The sequence below is a fragment of the Loxodonta africana genome, chromosome 3 (genome assembly GCF_030014295.1).
Source record: "Loxodonta africana isolate mLoxAfr1 chromosome 3, mLoxAfr1.hap2, whole genome shotgun sequence".
NCBI lineage: Eukaryota > Metazoa > Chordata > Mammalia > Proboscidea > Elephantidae > Loxodonta > Loxodonta africana.
The window spans coordinates 181,125,500-181,146,889 of record NC_087344.1 but is presented as its reverse complement, the minus strand read 5'-3'; the positions used below and the strand labels follow the sequence as shown (position 1 = coordinate 181,146,889).

Below are 21,390 nucleotides of genomic sequence, written 5' to 3'. Positions count from 1 at the left end.
CAGGACTTGGCCTGAAGGAAAGTTTTACTTCCCCACAGCCAGTTTTCTTTTGTAACTTCAACCCCATTTCTTCCAGGTCTGAGTTCTTCCCTTTTCCCAGCTCACTGCCCAGGAGGTTCCTTAATCCCTGTTCTCCTTTCTTGCTCCCTCTGGATGACTTCTAGACCGACCCCTGACCCTCTGGTCCCACAGGGTCTTGGACCTTGTTGCTGGGCAGAGACGTGAGAGGAAATGCTGGACCCTCTGGGAGTTTGGATGATTTTTTACATTTTATTTTTGATTTGTCTACCCAATCAGTTTTCCCTGCCCTGTGCTGATTCCCTTTCAATCATGATTCCTATCCGTCCCATGTGGCAGAGCCTCTCTCAAGGCCTAGGGTCACATTTCCAACATGCTCAAGTCATTTCGGGGCCCCTGACCCAAATGCTGATTTGGAGATGGGAAGAAGGGGTCTGACTTTTCTCATCTGAGATGACTACGAATTGGTTGGGATAGAGGGTCCTTGGGACAGTGACCATTTGGCACCTGAGTGGTTGGATTAGGGGATCAGGAGGAAGGAAGGAGTAAGTTTCCAAATTTCCTTGTCCTTTGTTTCTTTCCCCATTAGGCCCCTGTGATATTTCCAGGGGCCACAGAAGCCTCATTCTACTGTCCCTGTTTATCTCTTTTCAATCCTGCCCCCCAAAGTGTCCCTGATTGATTCAGATACCCTATTTCATTACTTGTATGGGGCTCTGAGCCAGCCCTCCTGTGGGATAGAGGCTGAGGGATGAACTGCTCCTCTGGACCCTGGTTCTGTTGCACGTGCAGAGGTGGGCCCAGTACTGCCCAGCTTTCAGAAGAAACTCTTCTTGGCAGTGTGAGGGAGTGAGGGTAGAAATTCTCAATCAGGAAACTAAGCAAGACACAGAAAGGGAGAGAGAAGCTGGTGAGTGAAATGCTGTTTCTACAAGAGGAGGCAATAGCTCTTGTCTAGCTGAGGGGAGATGGGATGGGGATTTGGGTGGCTGTCTTGATACATGCTCCTTATGGTGGAAGGACTTAAGCTGGAAAAAGAGCCGTTCTTCATGTCGAGCCGAGACCATCATTTTATCCACTGCCCTTATTCCCCAGACTGACTTTGCCCTTTCTGGGCATGACTGGAGTGCCCAGCATGAAGAGCTAAGCTCACAGCAGGAACTAAGAAGGGAAGCCTAGGCCCTGAGATGTTGGGGAAGAGGACCCAAGGAGGAATCCCATAAAGAGACAGGCCTTCAGGGCCATCAGCAAGTGCTAAAAGGGGCCATCACTTTCTCCATCCACCTACCCACACCTACCCCCCTCCATCTACTTTTTTTTCCTCATTGATTGTCCCCTCGTTGATGCAAGGTCTGGTCATCCCCTTCTCATCCCCTGCATGTGCATTGATCCCTTGTAAGAGACTGTGGGGTGGGCAGGGGAATGCAATGAAAAGCAACCAAAGTCATTTGAATGAAGAATTTTCCTTCTTTGAGAGGGGAGGTGTTGACTTGGAGCTCCCATCCCTAGCCGTGTGGGCCCTGAAAAATCCCCCTGGCAGAGACCTACCCCAAGGATCCCAACAAGGAGAGGGACAACCCTGTTCTTGAGATGAGTGAAACCCTTCAGGTGTGAGCAGCTCTTCTTTCTGGGGCTCTGACTGACCTCCCTGGGTGCTGTCCTCTGCCCACCCTGAAGCCTTGGGACAGCCCCTGAGACTCTCAAGTCTAAGAGAAGAGGGTGCCTCCCCATGACTTAGCACAGCTGGATTCATGGCCCCCTTACTCTCCAGGAACAGCCTGTTCTACCTGTTCCTGACTCTAGCTGACAGGGTTGGGATGGATCTACTAGGGCCAAAAGGTAGCTCCTTCCCTGGACTTCTCCAAACACTGGGATATCTGGCCCGCATGGCCAGGAGTAACTAAGTGGGTGGATCATTTTTTTCCTATGGTTTCTTCACTTTCCTCTCTTTCACCTCAACCTCTTATAGCCCGTCAGACTGGCTCCTGAGCGAGAGTTCATCAAGTCGCTGATGGCGATCGGCAAGCGGCTGGCCACGCTCCCCACCAAGGAGCAGAAGACACAGCGGCTGATCTCAGAGCTCTCCCTGCTGAACCATAAGCTCCCTGCCCGAGTCTGGCTGCCCACGGCCGGCTTTGACCACCACGTGGTCCGCGTGCCCCACACCCAGGCTGTTGTCCTCAACTCCAAGGACAAGGTAGGTGGACACTCACCAGAACCCTACTCCTGACCTGACTGTACTCCCCCGATTGTCCTAGCGATGCCTCTGCCAACATCCTAGGCTGCCTAGAACTTCATAGTTCATGGTGTCTATGTCAACCATGACTTTACCTCAGTGCTCGTGTGATTGAGGACCCACCTGACCCCCTTGCTGGGCTTTGCTTTTCTGGACCAGAGAAGCCTAATCTTTGCAGCTCACTTCTTGCCACATCTCAAGAAAAGTCACTCTCCAGCCCTTCTTTATGGGCATTTTGGTAGCTCTCCCCCGGCCCTTCTGTAATGCCTAGGCTTTCCAGGTACAGCAGCAATGAAGGTAGAGAAATAGTTAGTTTCTAAAACCTTTTCTGATTAGAGTGGCGGGAGAAAGGGAGAAGGATGCCTGATTCATACCGGAGAGAGCTAGTTGAATTTGTCAGTTGGATGGAAAGTTACTGGTTCAGATTCTTCTTTCAGAATCCTCCTCAGGATTGTGCCAAAGCTTTTTTCTGTCTTTGTTTGCAGCCACTTTCTGGCCCCTGTCTTTAGGAAAAGCCCACAGAAGCTTCCAGGCCCCTCTAGTGGGCTGTCGTTGGTATTTAGAATTGGTTTTGCTCAAGTGCATCATCTATACATTTTGAAGCTCAGCTGAAATATTTTGAAGGCTTGTGTACTTTCTCGCCCAAATTCCTCTTATGGGTGTTCATAGGACAGGTTCCCTGCCCTTGTGGTGTTCATAGCGTCAGGTGGCTGAGGGATGAGGGTGGGAGGTAGAAGTGGGTAGGTAGCAGGAAGAAGTGTGTTAACAGAGTTGAGATTTGGGGGATAGTGGTGGAGATAAGTTATAAATACTATTCCCCTTCCCCCCAGGCTCCCTACCTGATCTATGTGGAAGTCCTTGAATGTGAAAACTTTGACACCACCAGTGTCCCCGCCCGGATCCCCGAGAACCGAATTCGGAGCACACGCTCTGTGGAGAACCTACCTGAATGTGGTATCACCCATGAGCAACGGGCAGGGAGCTTCAGCACCGTACCCAACTATGACAACGATGATGAGGCCTGGTCAGTGGACGACATAGGCGAGCTGCAGGTGGAGGTGAGGGAGCTCAAGGAGGTAATGACTGGGACGCAGGACCTATTCTTCAGGAGCTTTCAATGTATTTGAGACAAGACCACACACCCTGAGGCAGGCCGAGGCAAGTGTCCAAATGAGTGGTGTGGATAGTAAGTGTTATGATAGGGCAAAGCTCTAAACAGTTCTTATTTGGAATAGATTCAGATGAACTTGTTTTCCACAGGAGGAATTCAAGTTAAACATAAGGAAGAAGTTCTAGATGTGGGGAATGAGAGAATCAAAATATCTACTGAACACCCACTATATAAAATTCTCTTAGGATAAGAGAATGTGATTAAGTTATACATTCATTCATTCAGAAATTTTTATTAAGGGCCTTCTTTGTGCCAGAACTGAGTGCAGTGTGCTAGTGACCAAGACTTGGCCCCTGTCTGCAAGGAGTTTGTGACCTAATAGGGGAGAGAACGAGACCAGGAGACAAGTAGTTTGTAGTATGATGTGATCCAGGTTGTGGTGGAGAGGACGGGGCCCCTGGGAGCACCTGAGGGTGGGGGTAGCACCTACGCCAGACTTGGGGTGGGAGTCAGAGAGTTCCTGGAGAAGGAACATCTCAGCTGAGTCCTGAGGGATGGGTAGGATTAGCTGGGCAAACCACATTCCAGGCAGAGGGAATAGCACATACTAAGACCAGAAGGCAAGAGTTTGGTCCGTTTTAGGAACTGGGAGAAATTTTTATGGCTACGATGCTATGTGGGTGAGATGGGAAGTGATGAAGAAATGAGGCTGGAGAGGCCACATGGGCCAGATCGTAGGAGGGATCCTGTAAACTGTAGAAAGTGACTTGGACTTCATCCTGAGGGCAGCAGGAAGCCAGAGCAGGATCATACGTAAGGCCATGCCAGAGCCAGATTTCACTTTGTGAAAAGACAGAATCTCTGTCCTTGAGCTTACATCTAATTGAGGAGATTGGACACAGAGATTAAGAAAAAAAGAGATATAGCAAGGCCGGCAGGATGTGCTAAGTGACAGTTGAGTGGATCTGAAGAGAAATGTTCTGTTACAAAGAGAAGAAGGGATTGGGGTTTCATGGAATGTTCTGTAGTAGAGAAAGACCGGGGGCGGTAGGACTGGACGGCTCAGAGTGAGGAAATGGCCAGAGGAATCTAGCCCGGAGACGCCTGGTCTGAACTCTAGAGAAAAAACATTCCCGACCTTGGGGAGCTGTCAGTATGAGGAGGTGCAGGCTTCCGTGATAGCTGTGATAGTGGTTTGCAGATATTGGTGTGTTTGGAGGCTTTTGGGAAACTAGTTAAAAATTCAGATTCCCAGATCCCATTCCTAGGAATTTTGAGAATGCAGGTGGGGCCTGGGAAGCTGCATTTTAGCAAGCATCCCAGATAATACTGATGGAGGTAGTTTGCACTCTGAGAAACACTGCCAGCAGGGTCTGTGTGAGCGCCTCAGCTGTTTGGGTCCAGGTGGTCAGGATGGTGTGGCAGCAGGGGAGGCTTTTTGGAGCAGACTTTGGAAGGGAGGGGCTGAACACAGCATGGAGATGGCACACAGACAAGCAGGACGTGATCTGAGGAAGAAGGGAAAGAAGCGAGACCCGTGCTTGGCCCTCCTGACCTGCCCTGCCCCCTCCCCCCCCAGCTCCCTGAAGTTCACACCAACAGCTGTGACAACATCTCCCAGTTCTCTGTGGACAGCATCACCAGCCAGGAGAGCAAGGAGCCCGTGTTCATTGCAGCAGGGGACATCCGGTATGGCCAGATCACATTGTCTCTCATTTTTCATCCCTCTTTCGGGCACTGTCTCTCTCTCTGTCCCCTTCATCTCTGTCTGAACCATCTGCTCTGTTGTCAGCCTGCATCTTTCTCTTTTCTCTCTTCTTGTCCTGAAGGCCAGCAGACTGGAGGCAGCCAGGGTGCAGGCTGAGAAACTGCATGGGCTGCTGCAGAAGGCAGTTCCATTTGAAAGGGCTTCAGAGTGCTGAGGGCACCAGAGAAAGGAGTCAGAGCAGTGTTTCTCAAAGTGAGGTCTGAGAAGCAGGTGTCTCAGAGCCAAGGAGGAGGAGACCTTGTTTAAAATGCAGATTCTGGATTCAGACTTCATTCTCAATCAGAATCTTAGTGGAGGAATGGGGGAGGGCCTGGTAATCTGCATTTTAACACAGTTGCAAACCACCAGGTTAGCAAAAGGTGCCACTGGTATGTTTCCTTCCATGAGTCTCTCTCAGCGCAGGTTCCTATCTTTGTGCCCAGAATCAAGGAAACGGCTCAGGAATTGCCAGCAGCGTAGACATAGGGGTGTCAGACTCTGGGGTAACTCCTCCAGGCAAATGATGTGTTTCCTTCCTGCTAGACGGCGCCTTTCAGAACAGCTGGCTCACACCCCCACGGCCTTCAGACGAGACCCAGAAGACCCCTCTGCAGTTGCTCTCAAAGAGCCCTGGCAGGAGAAAGTGCGGTGAGTTGGACGGGGGTCTCTGCACCCTTCACGAAGCCCAGTGACAATCGGTATTGTCCATCAGCCGCCCAAAGTCCCTGTACCCAGGGACAACCCAAAGGACAAACAATGGCCTACACTGGAACTCAGGCAGTCTGAGTTCTTGCCTTGTGAGGCGTTTGATTTGGATTTTTGGTAGACACTCTGTTCTCACCATGGATTCACCCTATGGCACCCTTCCCTTCTCCTTCACAGGCGGATCCGAGAGGGATCCCCCTATGGTCATCTCCCTAATTGGCGGCTCCTGTCAGTCATCGTCAAGTGTGGGGATGACCTTCGGCAGGAACTGCTGGCCTTCCAGGTGTTGAAGCAACTGCAGGTAAGAGAAAGGAGGGAGAAAGAAGAAGAACTCAGCCCAGCTCCAGCCCACCTCATGAGATGACCACATACATGGTTGTGCAGGGAGTTCTACTGGGGATCCCTTTCCTGCCCAAGTCTCAACTGGATACACAACTGAATACACTAAACCTGGAACTACTTTCCCCTGGGCGACACAGCCACAGGAGCAGCCCCACAGTGACCTCTTTTGGCCATTTTATGAACTGCACCTGCGCTGTTCTGATGACTGCCACTTCAGGGTGCTGCTGGGTTTGTCCTTTAGATCAGAACTCCCAGCTGCTCTGCAGCAAGTGGGTTACAGATGTGCTGAGACACTGATCTCCTGAGTGCCCTGGGCTGGGCACCTATAAGCAACTTCAGCTGTTTAATCCACTTGGTTATATAAACATGTTCATTTTCTTGAGATGCTTTTTCTGGACCTAGATCCTTTTCTTGTTGTTCTTGGAACTAGTCTTAATGGTTCCCATTCTCCTTGCTGGTGAGGCGACCACAGGTTTCCTGTTCTTCCTGCTATTTTTGGACTTTCTGTGTATATGATACCTTTCCCACGTACCTCTGAGTGTGCTTGCCTGTGTCTCCATCCTGGACTTTCTTTCAGAACTCCCTGGTCTTCAGTAAGATCAGTAGGTCTCACTTACATGGTGGCCTAGAATTTCAGGCCACTAAGGAGAGAGGTTGGGGCCAGAGGGAATTTTAGCCTTCTCCCCCAGTCTGGAGAAAAATGATAGTCCCAACACCTCCCTATCTCCTCACAGTCCATTTGGGAACAGGAGCGAGTACCCCTTTGGATCAAGCCATACAAGATTCTTGTGATTTCGGCCGACAGCGGCATGATTGAACCAGTGGTCAACGCTGTGTCCATCCACCAGGTGAAGAAACAGTCGCAGCTCTCCCTGCTTGATTACTTCCTACAGGAGCACGGCAGCTACACCACCGAGGCCTTCCTCAGTGCCCAGCGCAATTTCGTACAAAGCTGCGCTGGCTACTGCTTAGTCTGCTACCTGCTGCAAGTCAAGGACAGGTAAGTGACTTCCTGCCCTCGTCCTAACCATTTTTCCAGGTTCACTCACGTGTCATTCTCCTTAACTCATTACCACCTTGCTGAGACATAAAGATGAAGCCAGCAACATTTTAAGCAGAGACAGATGTGTTCATGTGACAGGAAGCCAAAGAGGCAGATGGACAGAGGCTAAAGGGACAAAGAAGGGAAGGGTTCAAAGGAGGAGTAGGGGTTTGAGCGAGCAGGGCCTTGAAGGACGAGGGACAGTGAGGACAGAGAAGGCTGGGGGAGTATGTTCCACGTGAGGAAACAGCTCATGTGATGAAAGCTTGGGATGTACCGCCTGTCAGAAAGGGAAGTTGAGGCCAGCTTAGAAGGGCCTTTGTTGTGAGCTGAGTTTATTTTGTAGGGAGCAGGGTGATGTGATACAGTCTGTGGTCAGCGAGTATACCTCTGTGCCGTGGGTGAGGGTGGATGGAATCAGGCCTTTGTTTGGCAACAGTCAACCCAAGAGGTAAGGGAATCTGGCACGAGGATAATGGTAGTGACCGCGAACAGAAACGGAAAGATGAAAATGAAGAACATGGTGGAGATCAAGTTGAAACTCCCTGCCCTGAATTCTTCGTTCTTCTCATTCCGACATACAATTTCCAAAAACTTAAGTATCTGTTGTTATACCCAGACCTGTCATTTATTTCAATATCAAACGACCTTTAAGAGGCATACCTATGCACATGGGTGAACAACATGTTGTCCATATTGCCCTGCCTTCTAAGAGTGTCTCTGGACAGTGACTCAGGGCCTAGGGCAGCTGCCCTGGGAAGGCAGAACTGTAGTGGCCTGTGCTTCCAGGCCTTACCCAGCCCCATAGCAACCTAGTGGCAGCAGCTTATCAGAAACCTTGCATCTGTTAGGTGCCTGCCATGGCTTGCCATGTCCTAAGTAAATCACAAGAAAACCCTGTTAGACAGGTGTTTTCTTCATCCCTATTGACAGATGAGGGAAATAAAGGTCAGAGAGCTTTCAGAACCTGTGCTTACTCCATCCTGCCAGCCCTGTCCATGAACCTGGCTGTGCACTGGAGGGCTGGAGGGAAATGGAATGATTTAAAGGGAATTTGGTTGCAAGCTTCAGACTAATCCTGAAGAGTCAGGATTTTGAACCTAAGGACCAAAGAACCTGGAGCTGAACCTTGGGATTGAGTAAATGGATCGGAGGGAAGTTGATGTTAGGCAGGGGCCTCAGGGCATTCGTTTAGGAGACTCAAGTATGTTTGAAAAATGAGTGAGAGTCCATCTGTTAAAAAAAAAAAAGGTGTCGGGGGCAGCTGATAAACCTTTTGTAATAACTCAAAAAATAGATGTAGTCAAGCTATGAATGGAAACAGTCACTGAAAAGAAGTGGCAGCAGTGACTGGAGCTCCAAACTGGAAGCAGGTCCCTTTAACGCTTCAGAATGAGCCCCAAACAGTTTCCCAGCTGGAGCTAACTCCAGTAGAGAAGAGAGAGAAACTGCCCCTTACTAGCCTTGGAACCTTGGGCAAGGTCACTTCCTCTTTCTGGGCCTCAGTTTCCTCACCTATAAAATGAGAGGTTGGACTAGGACATCTCCTCGAGCCTTTTTGGCTCTCAGGATTGTGCTACCTTTGCTAAGCCTTTAATGCTTTCCCAGAAGGGAAAGAGTCAGGCGAGCCTCCCTTCTCCCTCTGTCCTCCTCTCTAGGTCCAGAGAAGGTGGCCTTCAGACCATGAGCTCTTGGCCCAACAAAGCCTCTGTTGACACTGTGGAGGTCCGTTATGCTGAATAGGCCAGGCCTCGAGTGCCTAGCATGCTAATTGTTCCTACTTCCACAGGCCATTCATGTGGGACTCAGAGACCAGGGATTTATCTTCCTTTGACTCTTTTAACTCTACTTCCTACACCTGTCCTGCAGTAATTGCCTCCTGAGATTTTTTACAGATGTGATTTTATCAGAGAGTTACAATTTACCCCTTGAGGCTCCCACACCGTTTTACATTTAAACTCCAATCTGCTTGCCTCTGGTTGTGGCTCCCTCTGGTGGGGCCTCTGATGTGCAGTGAGCTGATAGGAATTACAGAGAAACCACAGGTAAACAATGAAGGCCTCCCACTGAGCAAAGCCCCTGTGACAGGGGCTGCAGCCTCAGACACCTTCTACCCTTGCTTTTGGGTTCTTTAGAAGATTGGGATCAGTTTGAGTGCTAGAAGTACGATTTCAGGAAAATTGGGATAATCTTAAACTATCTTTATTAAATTGTTAACAATAGTAATTTCAGAACCCACAGCCTTTGTTAGCAATTTTCTTATACTGCTAGCTTTAGGTCCTAGGTGGTTAAGTTACAGGCAGCAGGAAACATGGCAGGGGGCTCTTGCCTGGTGTCATGTGGCCAGTGTGTCATGGCCTCAGTCAGCCTTACTGCTTTCCCTTCCTCTCCCCCTCCTCAGACACAATGGGAACATCCTTTTGGACGCAGAAGGCCACATCATCCACATCGACTTTGGCTTTATCCTGTCCAGCTCACCCCGAAACCTGGGGTTTGAGACGTCAGCCTTTAAGCTGACCACAGAGTTTGTGGACGTGAGTCAGGAGGGAGAGATGCCTCCAGGTCACTGTGCTCTTTCTCTGTCATGGGAGGGGGAGCTGAGGGGGCTTTCCCAAATTAGGGAAGAAGAGAACAGAAACGGTAGTAAGTCAGGATGAAGGGAGGCTTCCTGCCGGCTAAGGCAGTGGGGGAATAAAGGAATTCGGTGAGCTTGCCCCAGGTACAAGGAGGACCACCCAGTCTGAGAGGTATGCCTATTAGGACAGGGACAATTCCTACTCTAAGCCACTTATGCATACAATGCTCTCCTCTCTCCACAGGTGATGGGTGGCCTGGATGGGGACATGTTCAACTACTACAAGATGCTGATGCTGCAGGGGCTGATTGCTGCTCGAAAACACATGGATAAAGTGGTGCAGATTGTGGAGATCATGCAGCAAGGTGGGGCTGGGGGGAGGCAAGGGGCTTGGGGCTAGAGCAGTGCTCGTGGTGCCTTAGGATTCCCATTGACGCTGGAGCCCAGGACCATGGAACTTCCAGAAAGTTGATTCCATTCCAAGACTGGGGAGGGAGGTCCCCAGAGGGTTTCCAGCTCTGGTCCAGTGACTTGTTTCTCTTTCAAGACCTTCCTCCTGACTCCTGGCACAGCTAGGTCCTGGTGGCAGATGCTACCTGTTGGGTGTACTCGGGGCGAGCAGTTCCCATCTCCAGCCTCCTGACCCCTTTTAACCTCCCTATCCCTTGTACCTCTCAGTTTTTCAGCCTCCTCCTCCCATCTCTCACCTCCCTTCTCTTTGTCCCTTGGGTGCTTCAGTCACCACTTGCCTCCCCATTTCACTTTGACCTGGACTGCCCTGTCCTCAGGCACCTTTCCCTTCCCCACTGCTCGCCCCTCCTGCTGGGAGCTGAGGATTCTTTCGCTCATCTTGGTCTTTCACTAGGCTGTTTCCTCACTGCCCTGCCACCTCCTAGGCTTTGATCCAGGATCCTATCCTCTCCCAGCTCCTCTGGGCCCTTGTCCCCATTCCTCTCCTTAAGGCTCAGGTGTGCACAGGGTCTGAGCTGCCAGTCTCCTCCTCCTCCTCCTCCCCACCCCTGCCCCCACCCTGCAGGTTGTCGCCGGTGCTCAGGAGCATCCCCGTCTGGCCCCGTGATGACGGTGGCCCAGGTCATCTGTGAGTGTCAGACGTAGCATAGGCAGAGGCCTACAACCAGATAAGTGCCCAGCTCAGGGCCCATTGCCCAGAACCTCTTCCCAGCTCTCTCTCCAGGTCCTAAGACCCTGTCCCCTCAGCCCTTAGCAGGGGAGATGTGGTACTGGCCCTGTTCCCTCCTCCCCAGGCATGCCCTCACCTACAGAAGGGCTTAGGAGTGTGGGAGAAAGACGGGCTCAAGACAGGGTCTCCTACCAGTCTTCTCTTCTCTCTGCCCAAACCAAACTACATCCACTCTCAGGGCTCTTCCTGAGGTGGGGAGGGGAAGGGGCACTTCAAATACCCCTGGCTGTATTTACTGTGGCTGTTACTACCACCGCTCCCTCCTACTCATCCATGACCCTCTACCCCCACTGTTTCCCCCAGGTTCTCAGCTTCCTTGCTTCCATGGCTCCAGCACCATCCGTAACCTCAAAGAGAGGTTCCACATGAGCATGACCGAGGAGCAGCTCCAGCTGCTAGTAGAGCAGATGGTGGATGGCAGCATGCGGTCTATCACCACCAAACTCTACGATGGCTTCCAGTACCTCACCAATGGCATCATGTGACACTCTCCTTCTTGGGCCCAGGAGTGGTGGGAGATCCAAGGGACCCTCCGTAGGAGGGCCCTTGTCTGATAAACTCCAAACCAGGAAACCCCACTCACCCAACCATCCACCCAAGGGAAACGGAAGGCAAGAGATACAAAGGATCATGTGGTAACTGCAAGAGCTTGCGGGGGCGGGGGGAGGTGGGGGTGGGAGAGCCAGCCGTGGAGGTCCAGAGTGCTGGGACTCCCTGCCCCCCAGCTGTGTCAGTATTACCACCTGACAGACTCTACGACTTACTGTCCGCCGAGAACAGAGGTGATGACGGTGGGGGACACTGGGGCCTTTTCCCTCACCAGGGTCTGAGGGGTTCTATCCACAGGCCATCCTCTTAATCTGCTCTGGGTCCCAGGAAGTGAGGGAAAGAGAGCAGGTTCTTGGTACTTAGGACTTGATCCTGTGGTTGGCCTTTGGCCATGCTGCTGCCCGACTGTGCCCTCCCAGGGACTGATCCCTAGCTCATGTTCCCCTTGCTAGGTGGGCTCTGGCATGGAGTTGTGCACTTGCTGAGGTTTCCCATCCCGGGGGCGAGGAAGGGAAGACCATAGCCCCTCCAACGTGAGGGTCTGGCCTAGCCACGGGGAATCCCTTCTCTGATCCCTTCCCCATACCCAGGGAAATAGCTCTCAATTTTTTATTTTTAATTTTTGTTTGAAATAAAGTCCTTAGTTAGCCATCTGTGTCACTGGAGTTATTTGGGGGGGCGGGGGGGAGTGAACAGATGCCTCAGTGTCCAAGACACAAAAGGCAAAAACAGAGGTGGAGAAAGACTGCTTTTCCTGCCCCCCACCCCCCCACCAATCTTGGCCCTAACCACCCCCTGCCTGTCAAGTCCACATTGTCCAGGTCATATAAAAAGAAGAGCCTGAATGGGGATTAAACCACGAGCAGTTTTAATGGTCTGGTTTTCTCCCTCCCGTTTCCCCCACTGTTAGTATTATTATTACTACAAGAATAAAGGATTCCTGAGAGTGTGCCCCTCCTCTCCCTGGGCCCTCCTCAACAGGACTCATTCCCGCCACCCCCCCTGTGGATTCCTGGGGAAAAATACAAGTGAAAGGCACTGCAGGGGTGGGGGCTCGAGCGCCCAGGGAGTCTGGGGTGGGGCCAGGCCAGAGGACAGTCCCTGCCTGTGCCTGAAGAAGTTAAGGAGTGTGTCCAGGATGCTCCCCAGCATTGGTCCTTCCCTGTTCCTGTCTAGCAGGGTAAGAAAGTCCCTTCCTCCCACCCCAGTCCCATATGGGTCTGCAGCAGAGGGGGATTAGTGTTGGGCTCAAAAAGAAGGAATGGAGGGCCCACTCTACTAGGACCCAAGTGCCAAACCCAAAGGGGGGAGGGGGCCCGCCAAGAATTATAACCCTCAAAAGCCTTTTTTTACCCTTGGAGGGGAGGGAGAAGTTGAACAGAATGTGAATCGTAACAAAACTCCCCAGCCCAGGGACCAGGCAGCAGCAGTGAAACCCAGGTTCCTGGGAGGAGTGAGGCGGGAGGGTGGGGGTTGGCCAGTCCCCAGCTGGGGCCTAGTTGTCCCCACTGCCCCCCTGCCGAGCCCTGATGAAGGCCATGCCATGCGTACGGAAATGGGTCTTAAGGTTGAGAGGGCTGTCACAGCTCTTGCCACAGACCTTACAGGTCAGTGGGCCCCCAGAAGTAGGCAAAGGTGAATCTCCACCTTCTGGGTCGGACTTTGGATGGGGGGCCTCTTCCTCCCCCTCCCCCAGCCCCAGGGCACTGGCATTACCCACACCCCGCCTCTTCTTATGGCTGATGAAACGGTGCCGGCTTAAGGAGCCAGGGGAGGCAAAGCACAGGCCGCAGTCGAGGCACTGCTGGGTACCGCCGTCCACCCTCAACCCCGCCATGAGGCTCTGCTCTGCTGAGCCACTGCTCCGATAGCGCAGGGGGCCGTGGCCTCCGGACCTGGGTCCGCCTCTGGGGGACTTGGCCGGCGGTGTCGTGCTGTCAGGCTCCTCGCTGCAAGAATCAGAAGACTGGCGGCGTTTCCGTCCTGGGCCCTGGAGAAGAAGGAACGTGGGCCTCTCCATCACTCCCTACTGTCCCTGGCCCCCCTGCCCTGGCTTTTTGAGGCCAGGGTCCACCCCCTGCAGTTTCCCACTCCGTGACCCTAATACAGCAGACTGGGCCTCTGCCTACCTGGGCTCTGGCACCGGGGCCCCGTGACAGGGCACTCCCCCGCCCAGGGGACTGAGCCCCAAGCTGCAAGCCGTGCCGGACCTGGACGTGCTTCTCCAGGATCAGGCGGCTGCTGAAGGTGCGCTTTCCCTCTGTGCAATACCTAGAAGGGGACAGCGGGTGGCATGGGCACCACAGGCACAACTCACAGACCAGGGCCCTTGGCTGCTGAGAGGAAGGCAGCTGCCAGAGCAAGGGGAGCCCTCAACCTTCAAGCCACTGAGACAAGAGACAGGTGGGAAGGTACTTTCGGGGGGTTTCCCTGCAGGGCAGAAAGAGGAAGGGGTGAGGGGACCAGGGTTACCTGCATGGGTAAACTCGCTTGATACCCTCATGATTGACCCTGACGTGGCGCCTCAGGCTGGGGGCGGAGCAGAAGGAGCGTTCACACAGGCGACAGGGAAACTTCTTCACTGACTAGGAGAGCAGGGGTGGGAAACTTCAGAGCTGGACTCCAGAACCCCGCGCTTCTACCAGGTAGGCCAGTCCCCAGGCGGCCCTCCAACCTTGCTGCCCTCGGGACTCTGCTCACCTTGCCGTGCTCCTTCTTCATATGAGCCACATACTCGTCACGCTCAGGGAACCAGGAGTGACAAAGACCACAGGTCCAGCCTCCAGGCCCCCCGCCCCCACCCTTGATGCCTTTGCTCCCGAGTTCCCGCCGGGGCCGCTTGGTTGGGCGGGGGGGCTCTGGGGAGCTGGGGAGCTCCTCTTCTTCTGAAGATGACGATGATTCCTCAGTAGCAGGGGCTGCCCCTCCCCGAGATACAGCCAGCTCCTCAGGCTCAGTCTTAGGGCTCAGAAAGGTACCCCCGGCCCCTTTCCCAGCAGTCTCCTCCCCCAAGCGTCCAGACTGATGGGTGTTCTGTGAAAGGAAGATAAGGGGGGTTCCTGTTGCGGGGGGGGAACCTACCCTTTCCCGTCCTGAAGGTTGTGTGACCCCAGCCCCAGGTCAATGGCGGCTGAGCCCCGCCCCCCACCCCTTGCCGCCTTACCTTGAGATGTTCCAGCATGGTCTTCTTTTGGGCAAAGAGCAAAGGACAAGATGGGCACTTAAAGACACTGACGCGCTGGGGCAGCAAGTGCTGGTCGAAGTGTGAGGAGAGAAGGGGCTTGTGAGTGAAGACGGTGTCACACATGGCACACTTGTAGATCAGCCTATGGCGTGCAAAGGACAGTGTGGCCATCAGGCAGGGATGGGGAGCCCCACCCCCACCCGGCCCCCTTCAAGGCCCAAACCCTGCCCCAGCCCATTCGCCTCCTTGGGCTCCCTCCCCAGGTCTCACTTGGCCTGCTGCGTGTGGAAGCTAGGATGCTGGGTGTAGAGGTGGGCATGGGCGCTGGGTGCAGACTTGAAGGCCATGGGGCAGATGGGGCACTTGTGGAAAACCTCGCAGTGTGACGTCTGGATGTGGGACTTAATGGAGTTCACACCCCCAAATACCACTGAACAGCTGGGGCACCTGGGAGAAGAAGTGGGAGGTGCTGAGGTGAGGTAGGGGCATCTCCATGTCCACCCCCGCACCCCACACTCATTCTCAGGGACTGCGGGTTCTGAGGTCTATCGGGAAGTCGGCGGCGGAGCATGTGCAACATGGAGAAGGGAAGGAGCTACAGAGCCCCAGTGCCCCAAGGGGGCCCGCCAAGGCAGAGCCTGAGCTCCAAAGGGGCCCTGCTCTCCCCGGGGAAGACAGACGGCAGGGTATGATACCTCAGGCTGAGATTCCCAACAGGGCTGGGGGATATGGCGGAGAGGTGGGGGCTCTCCTTGGGAGGCCATCTCCAAGGCTGGTGCTAAGATACATGAAACCATAAAGTACGTGGGGAAAGTGTCGAGACAGTACGTGGCAGGAGGGGTGCGAGGCACCTGTATCCTACTCTGCGAGAGAAATGCAGACAGGCCTCTCGGAGATGGGTCTGAAAATTGGCTTGCAGGAAGTTGCCCCCACACTCAGGACAGACGTGGGGGGGCCGGTTCTTATGCATGCGCTGGTGGGCACTGAAGCTGCAGCGATTGGGGAGCATCATGGGGCAGGTCGGGCACACCTGTTGGGGGGGGGGTTGAAACGAGGTTAAGCTAGTGAACAGTGGCCTGTCCCCCATGACTTCTCCTAATCAAATCCCCCAACACCTTCCTAGGTTCTATCCCCACAGCATCTGCTGGTCCTCCTCCCCCCAGGGAAGGGCTGTGAAAGACAACTCACATTGCTGGTGGCCCCAGGGGCAGGGGGTCCGAGCTGCTGGAAGTGGGCAGCCATGCCAGCCTTGTCCCGACACTGCTCCTTGCACTCCAGACAGCGGAAGCACGTGTAAGCAGAGGAGGCGGGGGCAGCAGGCGGCTCGGCCGAGAGCGGTAGCACAGGGGCTTCGGCAGCAACCGTAGCAATGGCAGAGGAGGTGACAGCTCCCTCACCCTTGCCCAAGGCAGGCAGGGCTGGAGGTCCAGGGACAGGTGGGACAGCCACAGGAAGCAGGGGTGTGATGTCCGGCTGCCCCACCATCTGGTCAAGGGCGACAGGCCTCATGACCAGATGCGAGCACTGCATAACGAGCCCCTTATCCTTGTGCTCGCGCGCGTGCAACAGCAGGCTGCACTTGTTGAAGAAAACCAGGCGGCGGGCACAGTGGTTGCAGGTGACCTCAATGCGCATGCTCCGGCGGTCATAGTGCCGGGCCAGGCTCTTCTCCAGGGAGAAGGCATCCCCACACTCAAGACAGCGGTAGCCCAAGGGAGGCAGGGCCAGGCCCGCCTCAGCGGGAGGACTCAGGTTCGGCCTGTAGGCAGGCAGTAGGTTCTTGCTGTTGAGGATCTTGTTGAAGGCCTCCACCAGGCTGGACTGGGTCCGTGAGATCACTGTGCCACCCCCTGCCCCTGGCCCAGTGGCCGGCTTTGAAGGCTGCACCATCACCACCGAAGCCCCGTTCACCTTCTGCCCCCCCGTCCCCAGCCCAGCCCGCCCCTCAGCTTTGGGCAAGGCTTGGGGCACCAGGCCTAGCACATTCTTAGCCATTGTCTTAGGGCTGGTGGCAGTCCCCCCTGGCAGAACCACAGCTTTGCGGGCCACACTGGCTGCCATCAGCATGGCTGTACTGGCGTTCTGGATGGTGGCCACAGGCAGCACGGTGCCCTTTAGCCTCGTGCCATCACCCAACTGGACGCTCACTACCTTTGGGCCCTCAGGAGTTGGGGGTGCAGGTGACAGCTTTAGAAGGCTAGCCTCAGCCAGGAAGGCCCCCTCAGCCGGGGGCGCAGGAGGATCAGGGTCTGAGGGGACCCGGGTTACAGTCCTCGTGATATTCCCACAAGACGTTTTAATGGTCTTGATCCGCACCTTGAGCGGCCTAGAGGAGCTGGAGGAGGCGGGGGAGTCATTGCTGTCCTCATCTGCAGCCTCAGCTCCACTAGAGGGACTCTGGGGGCTTCCTGGGGGAGACTTGTCCACTGGGCCCTCTTCGTCCTCCTCCTCTTCCTTTATAGGCTGACAGCTGGGCACTTTAGGGGAGGCAAGAGGGCTCTGGTGCCCAGGAGACTGCTTGAAGAAGGGCACCCCAGCAACATGGGGAGGCGAGGCGCTGGCAGGCATGTCTGTGGCCTCAGGGCTGGAGCCTGAGCCTCCAAGAGCAAGGCCCTGAGGACAAAGGGGGCTGCAGCTTTCCTGCTTCAAGGCCCCCAGCGGTGGGGAAGACCCAGGTGGCGACAGAGCTGGGCCATTCTCCTGAGCCAGCTCAAAGGGTGAGGGGAAAGGAGGTGGGGTCATGGCCCCTTCATGAGGTGGGGAGGATGCAGAGGGAGGCAGCGGATCAGGGTCCTCCCCTGGCTCAGGCCCAAAATGAGCAAAGAGGTCCAAGGGTGCTTTGCCTTCCATGGTCTTTTCTTTCCAGGAGCCACCACTGGGAGGAGCTGGAGAGTGTGGGGTTCCTGGGAGGGATGGCTCAGGGCTCCCAAAACCATTTTGCATCAGACGGGGCCCCACAGGCTCTTCCTTAGTCACTCCCCCAGCCCGGGCCCCTTCCCCTCCTGAACCCCCAGCCGGGCTCTCAGGCTGCTCAGGACACACAGTGTTCTTGACAATGACGCTGACTGCCGAGATGTCTGGTGGTGGCAGGCCGTGGTCAGAGGCCTGGGCTGGAGCCCCAGGGCCATCTCCAACAGTTGCTGCTGTTGCATCTCCAGATTCACCCCCTACGTTGGGTTCTGGCTTCCCCGGGCCTCCTGGCCCCTCATTCTCTTCTGGCCCAGAGTGGATGGCTTCATTCGCATCAATGTCGGGAATGTCGAAGGCAGCAAGAAGGTCGTCAAAATCAGGGGTCTTCATGTCCCCCATAGTGGCAGGTCCCAGACCTGATAAAAATAGAGAGAAACTGAGACCCCTGGAAGCAAGCACCTTGAATCCCCTCTCAGAACCCAAGAGTACAGCCCTGCCATAGTGCAAACTGGTGCACTATGAGAGAGCTGGTGGAGGTGGTTGGTTTGCCAAACCCTAAAAGGGTAGTGTGCACATACCAGGGCAGACAGCAAAATCCAGAGGAGCAGAGGAAAAGAAATGTCTCAGAAACACAAACCAGAGTACTAAGACAGAACAAGTTCAGTGAGCATCTTGGATGAAACCACCTCGCCTGTCCTGTGTCCAGCACAGAATCAGTTAATCAATACTATTACCAAGGAAGATGATATACAAGATGCCCTAGGTTTAAGGGTTCATTCATGCCAGCATGAACGATATTTTTTTTTGGATCTTTTGGGGTCTACAGAGATCTGAAAAGCCATATGTACAAGGGGGCAGTGACTTAAGCAAGCCACTAAACCCACTGCCGTCGAGTTGATTCCAGTGCATAGCGACCCTACAGGACAGAGCAGAACTGCCCCACGGAGTTTCCAAGGAGCGCCTGGCTGATCTGAACTGCCGACCTGCTGGTTAGCAACCGTAGCACTTAACCACTACGCCACCAGGGTTTCCGACTTAACCAAAGATGTAAGCAACTCCTTGTTACAATTTTATCACCGGTATGCTGTATAAGCATGTTCCTTCACTATCTTACTCTCGCTGTTTGAAAGAAGGGACAAGTAATCCATACACCATAGGGTCATTTTGAGCATGATATGAAATTGTAAATGTTAAGCATTAGAACCCCGAGAGTGGTTTATTATTACAGCAGCTGGGTCAGATTAGAACATGTCAGGTCAAGGAAGAGCTGAGAAGGAACAGGCACTGGAAATCCACGGCTAGGGTCACAGACAACAGCCAGGGGTCATTTAAGGTCAAGTCTAGGGCAGCTGGGGTCTTCACTGACACCTAGAGATCTAGATTGATCAACAGACCAACTGGAGAAATGGACTCAGGGAAATCACTCAAGAGACCAAGAAGGAAATAAGACAAAGAGAAAGAGACAAAGAGGAGACAGAGGGGAAAATGGTGACAGCAGCCTGGTCACAAGGGCCCCAGCCTGTGCCTCTCCAGTCACAAACACCTGCTGCTCGCTCACGGACCTTCCCCAGAGTACCTTGACTCTCCCTAGCCCGCCCTCCCTGCCTCCCCACCCTGCTCTCTCAGGGCTAAAACTCCAGGGTGCAGCCTTATCCAGCAATCACAACGGAGAAATCCAGGCTCCTTTGCTCCTCTAATTTCAGCTCTGAGCTCCTCACCCCAGTTTATCTCCTAACTCAAACTCCTCACCCTTTTAATTTTCCTTTGGCAACGGTTGCCCAGTAAGTCTCACCCAACCCCAACCTAGCCCAATACAAAAAAAAAAAAAATCCCACAAGACTTATGAGGCACTAAACTCCTACAAGAGTTTCTATACCAAAAACCACCAAACCCAGTGCCATCAAGTCTTTTCCAACTCATAGCGACCCTATAGGACAGAGTAGAACTGCCCCCGTAGAGTTTCCAAGCAGCGCCTGGTGGATTCAACTGCCAACCCTTTGGTTAGCAGCCGTAGCACTTAACCACTACGCCACCACGGTTTCCAGAGTTTCTATAGCCAGGAAAAAGTAACTGAAGAAGTCCCTCTCCTTATATATTCCCTGCCCAAGAGAGCCATTTCCCAGGGCCAATTCTCTCACCTTTTTCCAGCCTTTAGACTGTAACTGGAGAAAGTCCCAGCAGGTGGCAGCTGGCACTGCCAGGACCAAGGTGGGGGTGGGAGGAGGGGGTACCAACTAGAGGCAGAAAGAGGAATCCTCCCTCCACACCACCTCCACCCCCACCCCAATTCTGCAGACTTTGGGTTTAAACAAAGCCCTTCATCCCTTACCTCTACCCTGAAGGGCCTCCAAGGCCCTGCTCTGCCTGGCTCTCTCCAGACCTGGAGAGGCCTGTACAAGCTTCCACTCAGGCCTTCAGAAAAGTGGGCTGGTGAGCACAGACCAGTGGGGACTATGCGAAAACACCTGCTAACTTGCCTCCCCTGATCACCTCCTCCTTTGGCGTCCAAGCAACTTAGAGGTCATCCGATGGCCACCCACAGCGGACAGACAACCAAGCAGCCCAGCTCAAGGCCAAGGAGGCTACCTCACCCCGAGGCCCAGGCTCAGGCCAGGCCTTTCTGCGACTGCTGAGCCCTATCTTTTGGGCTCCTGCCCCCCACCCCCTTTCCCTATGTTCTTCCCCAAAAACCAAAGGAAGAAGCTGAACAGGAAGAGGGTGAACTGGCTCGGGTCCGGTGGGGGCTCCAAAGCCCTCTGCCCGGGCCTGGGGCCTACGCTGACAGGGGAGGGCGAGGGGCCGGCGGCCAGGGGGCGATTAGGCTGCAGCCACGCTGGGCAGCGGGCGGAATTAAGTCCCTGCCATCTGCCGAGGGCCGACGCCGTGAGCACGCCTGGGGTGGTGAGGAGGGGGCGGGTTGTGTGCAGAAAAAGCTACAGGAGAAACTGAGGCGCGCAGCGTTTCACCCCCACCGACGTGCGAAAGGACGGGCCGCAGACAAGCCAGGCCCGTTGGGAGTTGCGGCGCAGCACCCCCGAGCCCAGGACGACGGGTGGGAGGGTGAGGAGAGGAAACCGGGAGGGGACCCTCTGCGGGACCCGCCGCTCTCCGGCCGGGGTCCGTCCCAACTCCCACCTCCTGCCCTCCCCACCCTGCGCAGCGCAGCTCCGCGCCGCCCGGGCTCCTGGAGGCTTTCCCGAAAGTGGGGAGTGATCAGAGGCGCGCGGCGGGCCCGGGGCGCGAGCCTGACTCCTGCCTGGGCCGGGGCGCTAACCCGCGCCCAGTCGGGGTGCAGCTCGGCTCCGGCCTGGCCCAGCTCCCCGCCCCCACCCGCAGGCACGGACACCATTTTAGGTCGCGACATCCCGCAGCCTCCAGTCCCCGGGCCGCGCTCCGGGCGCCGCTCGGGCCGGGGGCTCCAGGACTTGGGGTCCCCAACCCTCCCTCCATGTTTACCCGGCTAGGGGCTGTGCTTTCAACAGGCTGGGAGTTTCGCCCATCCGCCCCAAAGGATGGAGGCGGCGCCAGGGCCTTCCTACAGGGCGCCCCAGGGGGGCGGTGCGGGGAAGGGGGCAGTTAACTAGGTGGGGGAGGGGCGGGGGCATTTACCCGCCCCCCCAGGGGGCGGGACCAAGAGCGGGTATCTACCCCAGGCAAGCTTACTTGCTCCGCTCCTAGTGCGGGCCGAGACCCGGCGGTCTCTGCCCTGCTCCAGCCGCAGCCACCGCCGCCGCCGCCGCCGCCCTCCCCGCGGCCGCCGCTACTTCCTG

At 54.9% G+C, this 21,390-nt stretch overlaps 2 protein-coding genes across 13 annotated transcripts in view; one reads left to right on the top strand and one right to left on the bottom strand.

Annotated features, from left to right (window-relative positions):
- The window catches only part of PI4KB (phosphatidylinositol 4-kinase beta), a 25,224-nt gene extending 13,051 nt beyond the window's left edge, over positions 1 to 12,173 (top strand). For 7 of the 9 annotated variants that reach the window (XM_023547315.2, XM_023547316.2, XM_023547320.2 and 4 more), the window contains 9 exons: positions 1,988 to 2,215; positions 3,085 to 3,312; positions 4,945 to 5,054; positions 5,656 to 5,760; positions 5,995 to 6,118; positions 6,894 to 7,159; positions 9,603 to 9,735; positions 10,021 to 10,141; positions 11,281 to 12,173. In XM_023547315.2, the coding sequence (XP_023403083.1) occupies positions 1,988 to 2,215; positions 3,085 to 3,312; positions 4,945 to 5,054; positions 5,656 to 5,760; positions 5,995 to 6,118; positions 6,894 to 7,159; positions 9,603 to 9,735; positions 10,021 to 10,141; positions 11,281 to 11,462 (1,497 nt within the window). In that variant the 3' untranslated portion in view covers positions 11,463 to 12,173. Of the gene's footprint in view, positions 1 to 1,987; positions 2,216 to 3,084; positions 3,313 to 4,944; positions 5,055 to 5,655; positions 5,761 to 5,994; positions 6,119 to 6,893; positions 7,160 to 9,602; positions 9,736 to 10,020; positions 10,142 to 11,280 lie in introns of those variants that run through there. The other 2 variants (XM_023547322.2, XM_064282579.1) reach the window with 2 other exon arrangements.
- Positions 12,171 to 21,390, bottom strand: ZNF687 (zinc finger protein 687). 4 transcript variants are annotated; one of them, XM_003409468.4, is made up of 9 exons: positions 21,284 to 21,390; positions 15,899 to 18,036; positions 15,562 to 15,740; positions 14,981 to 15,157; positions 14,690 to 14,852; positions 14,227 to 14,559; positions 13,999 to 14,111; positions 13,656 to 13,797; positions 12,171 to 13,516 (listed from the first exon to the last, which is right to left on the bottom strand). In XM_003409468.4, exons 2-9 carry the CDS (start codon positions 18,017 to 18,019, stop codon positions 13,022 to 13,024), a joined length of 3,723 nt encoding a protein of 1,240 aa, XP_003409516.2. In that variant the 5' UTR covers positions 18,020 to 18,036; positions 21,284 to 21,390; the 3' UTR covers positions 12,171 to 13,021. The 4 variants fall into 4 exon arrangements, with proteins under 4 accessions (XP_003409516.2, XP_064138645.1, XP_064138646.1 ...); XM_064282575.1 differs by lacking the exon at positions 21,284 to 21,390 and adding an exon at positions 21,077 to 21,244; XM_064282576.1 differs by lacking the exon at positions 21,284 to 21,390 and adding an exon at positions 19,759 to 20,795.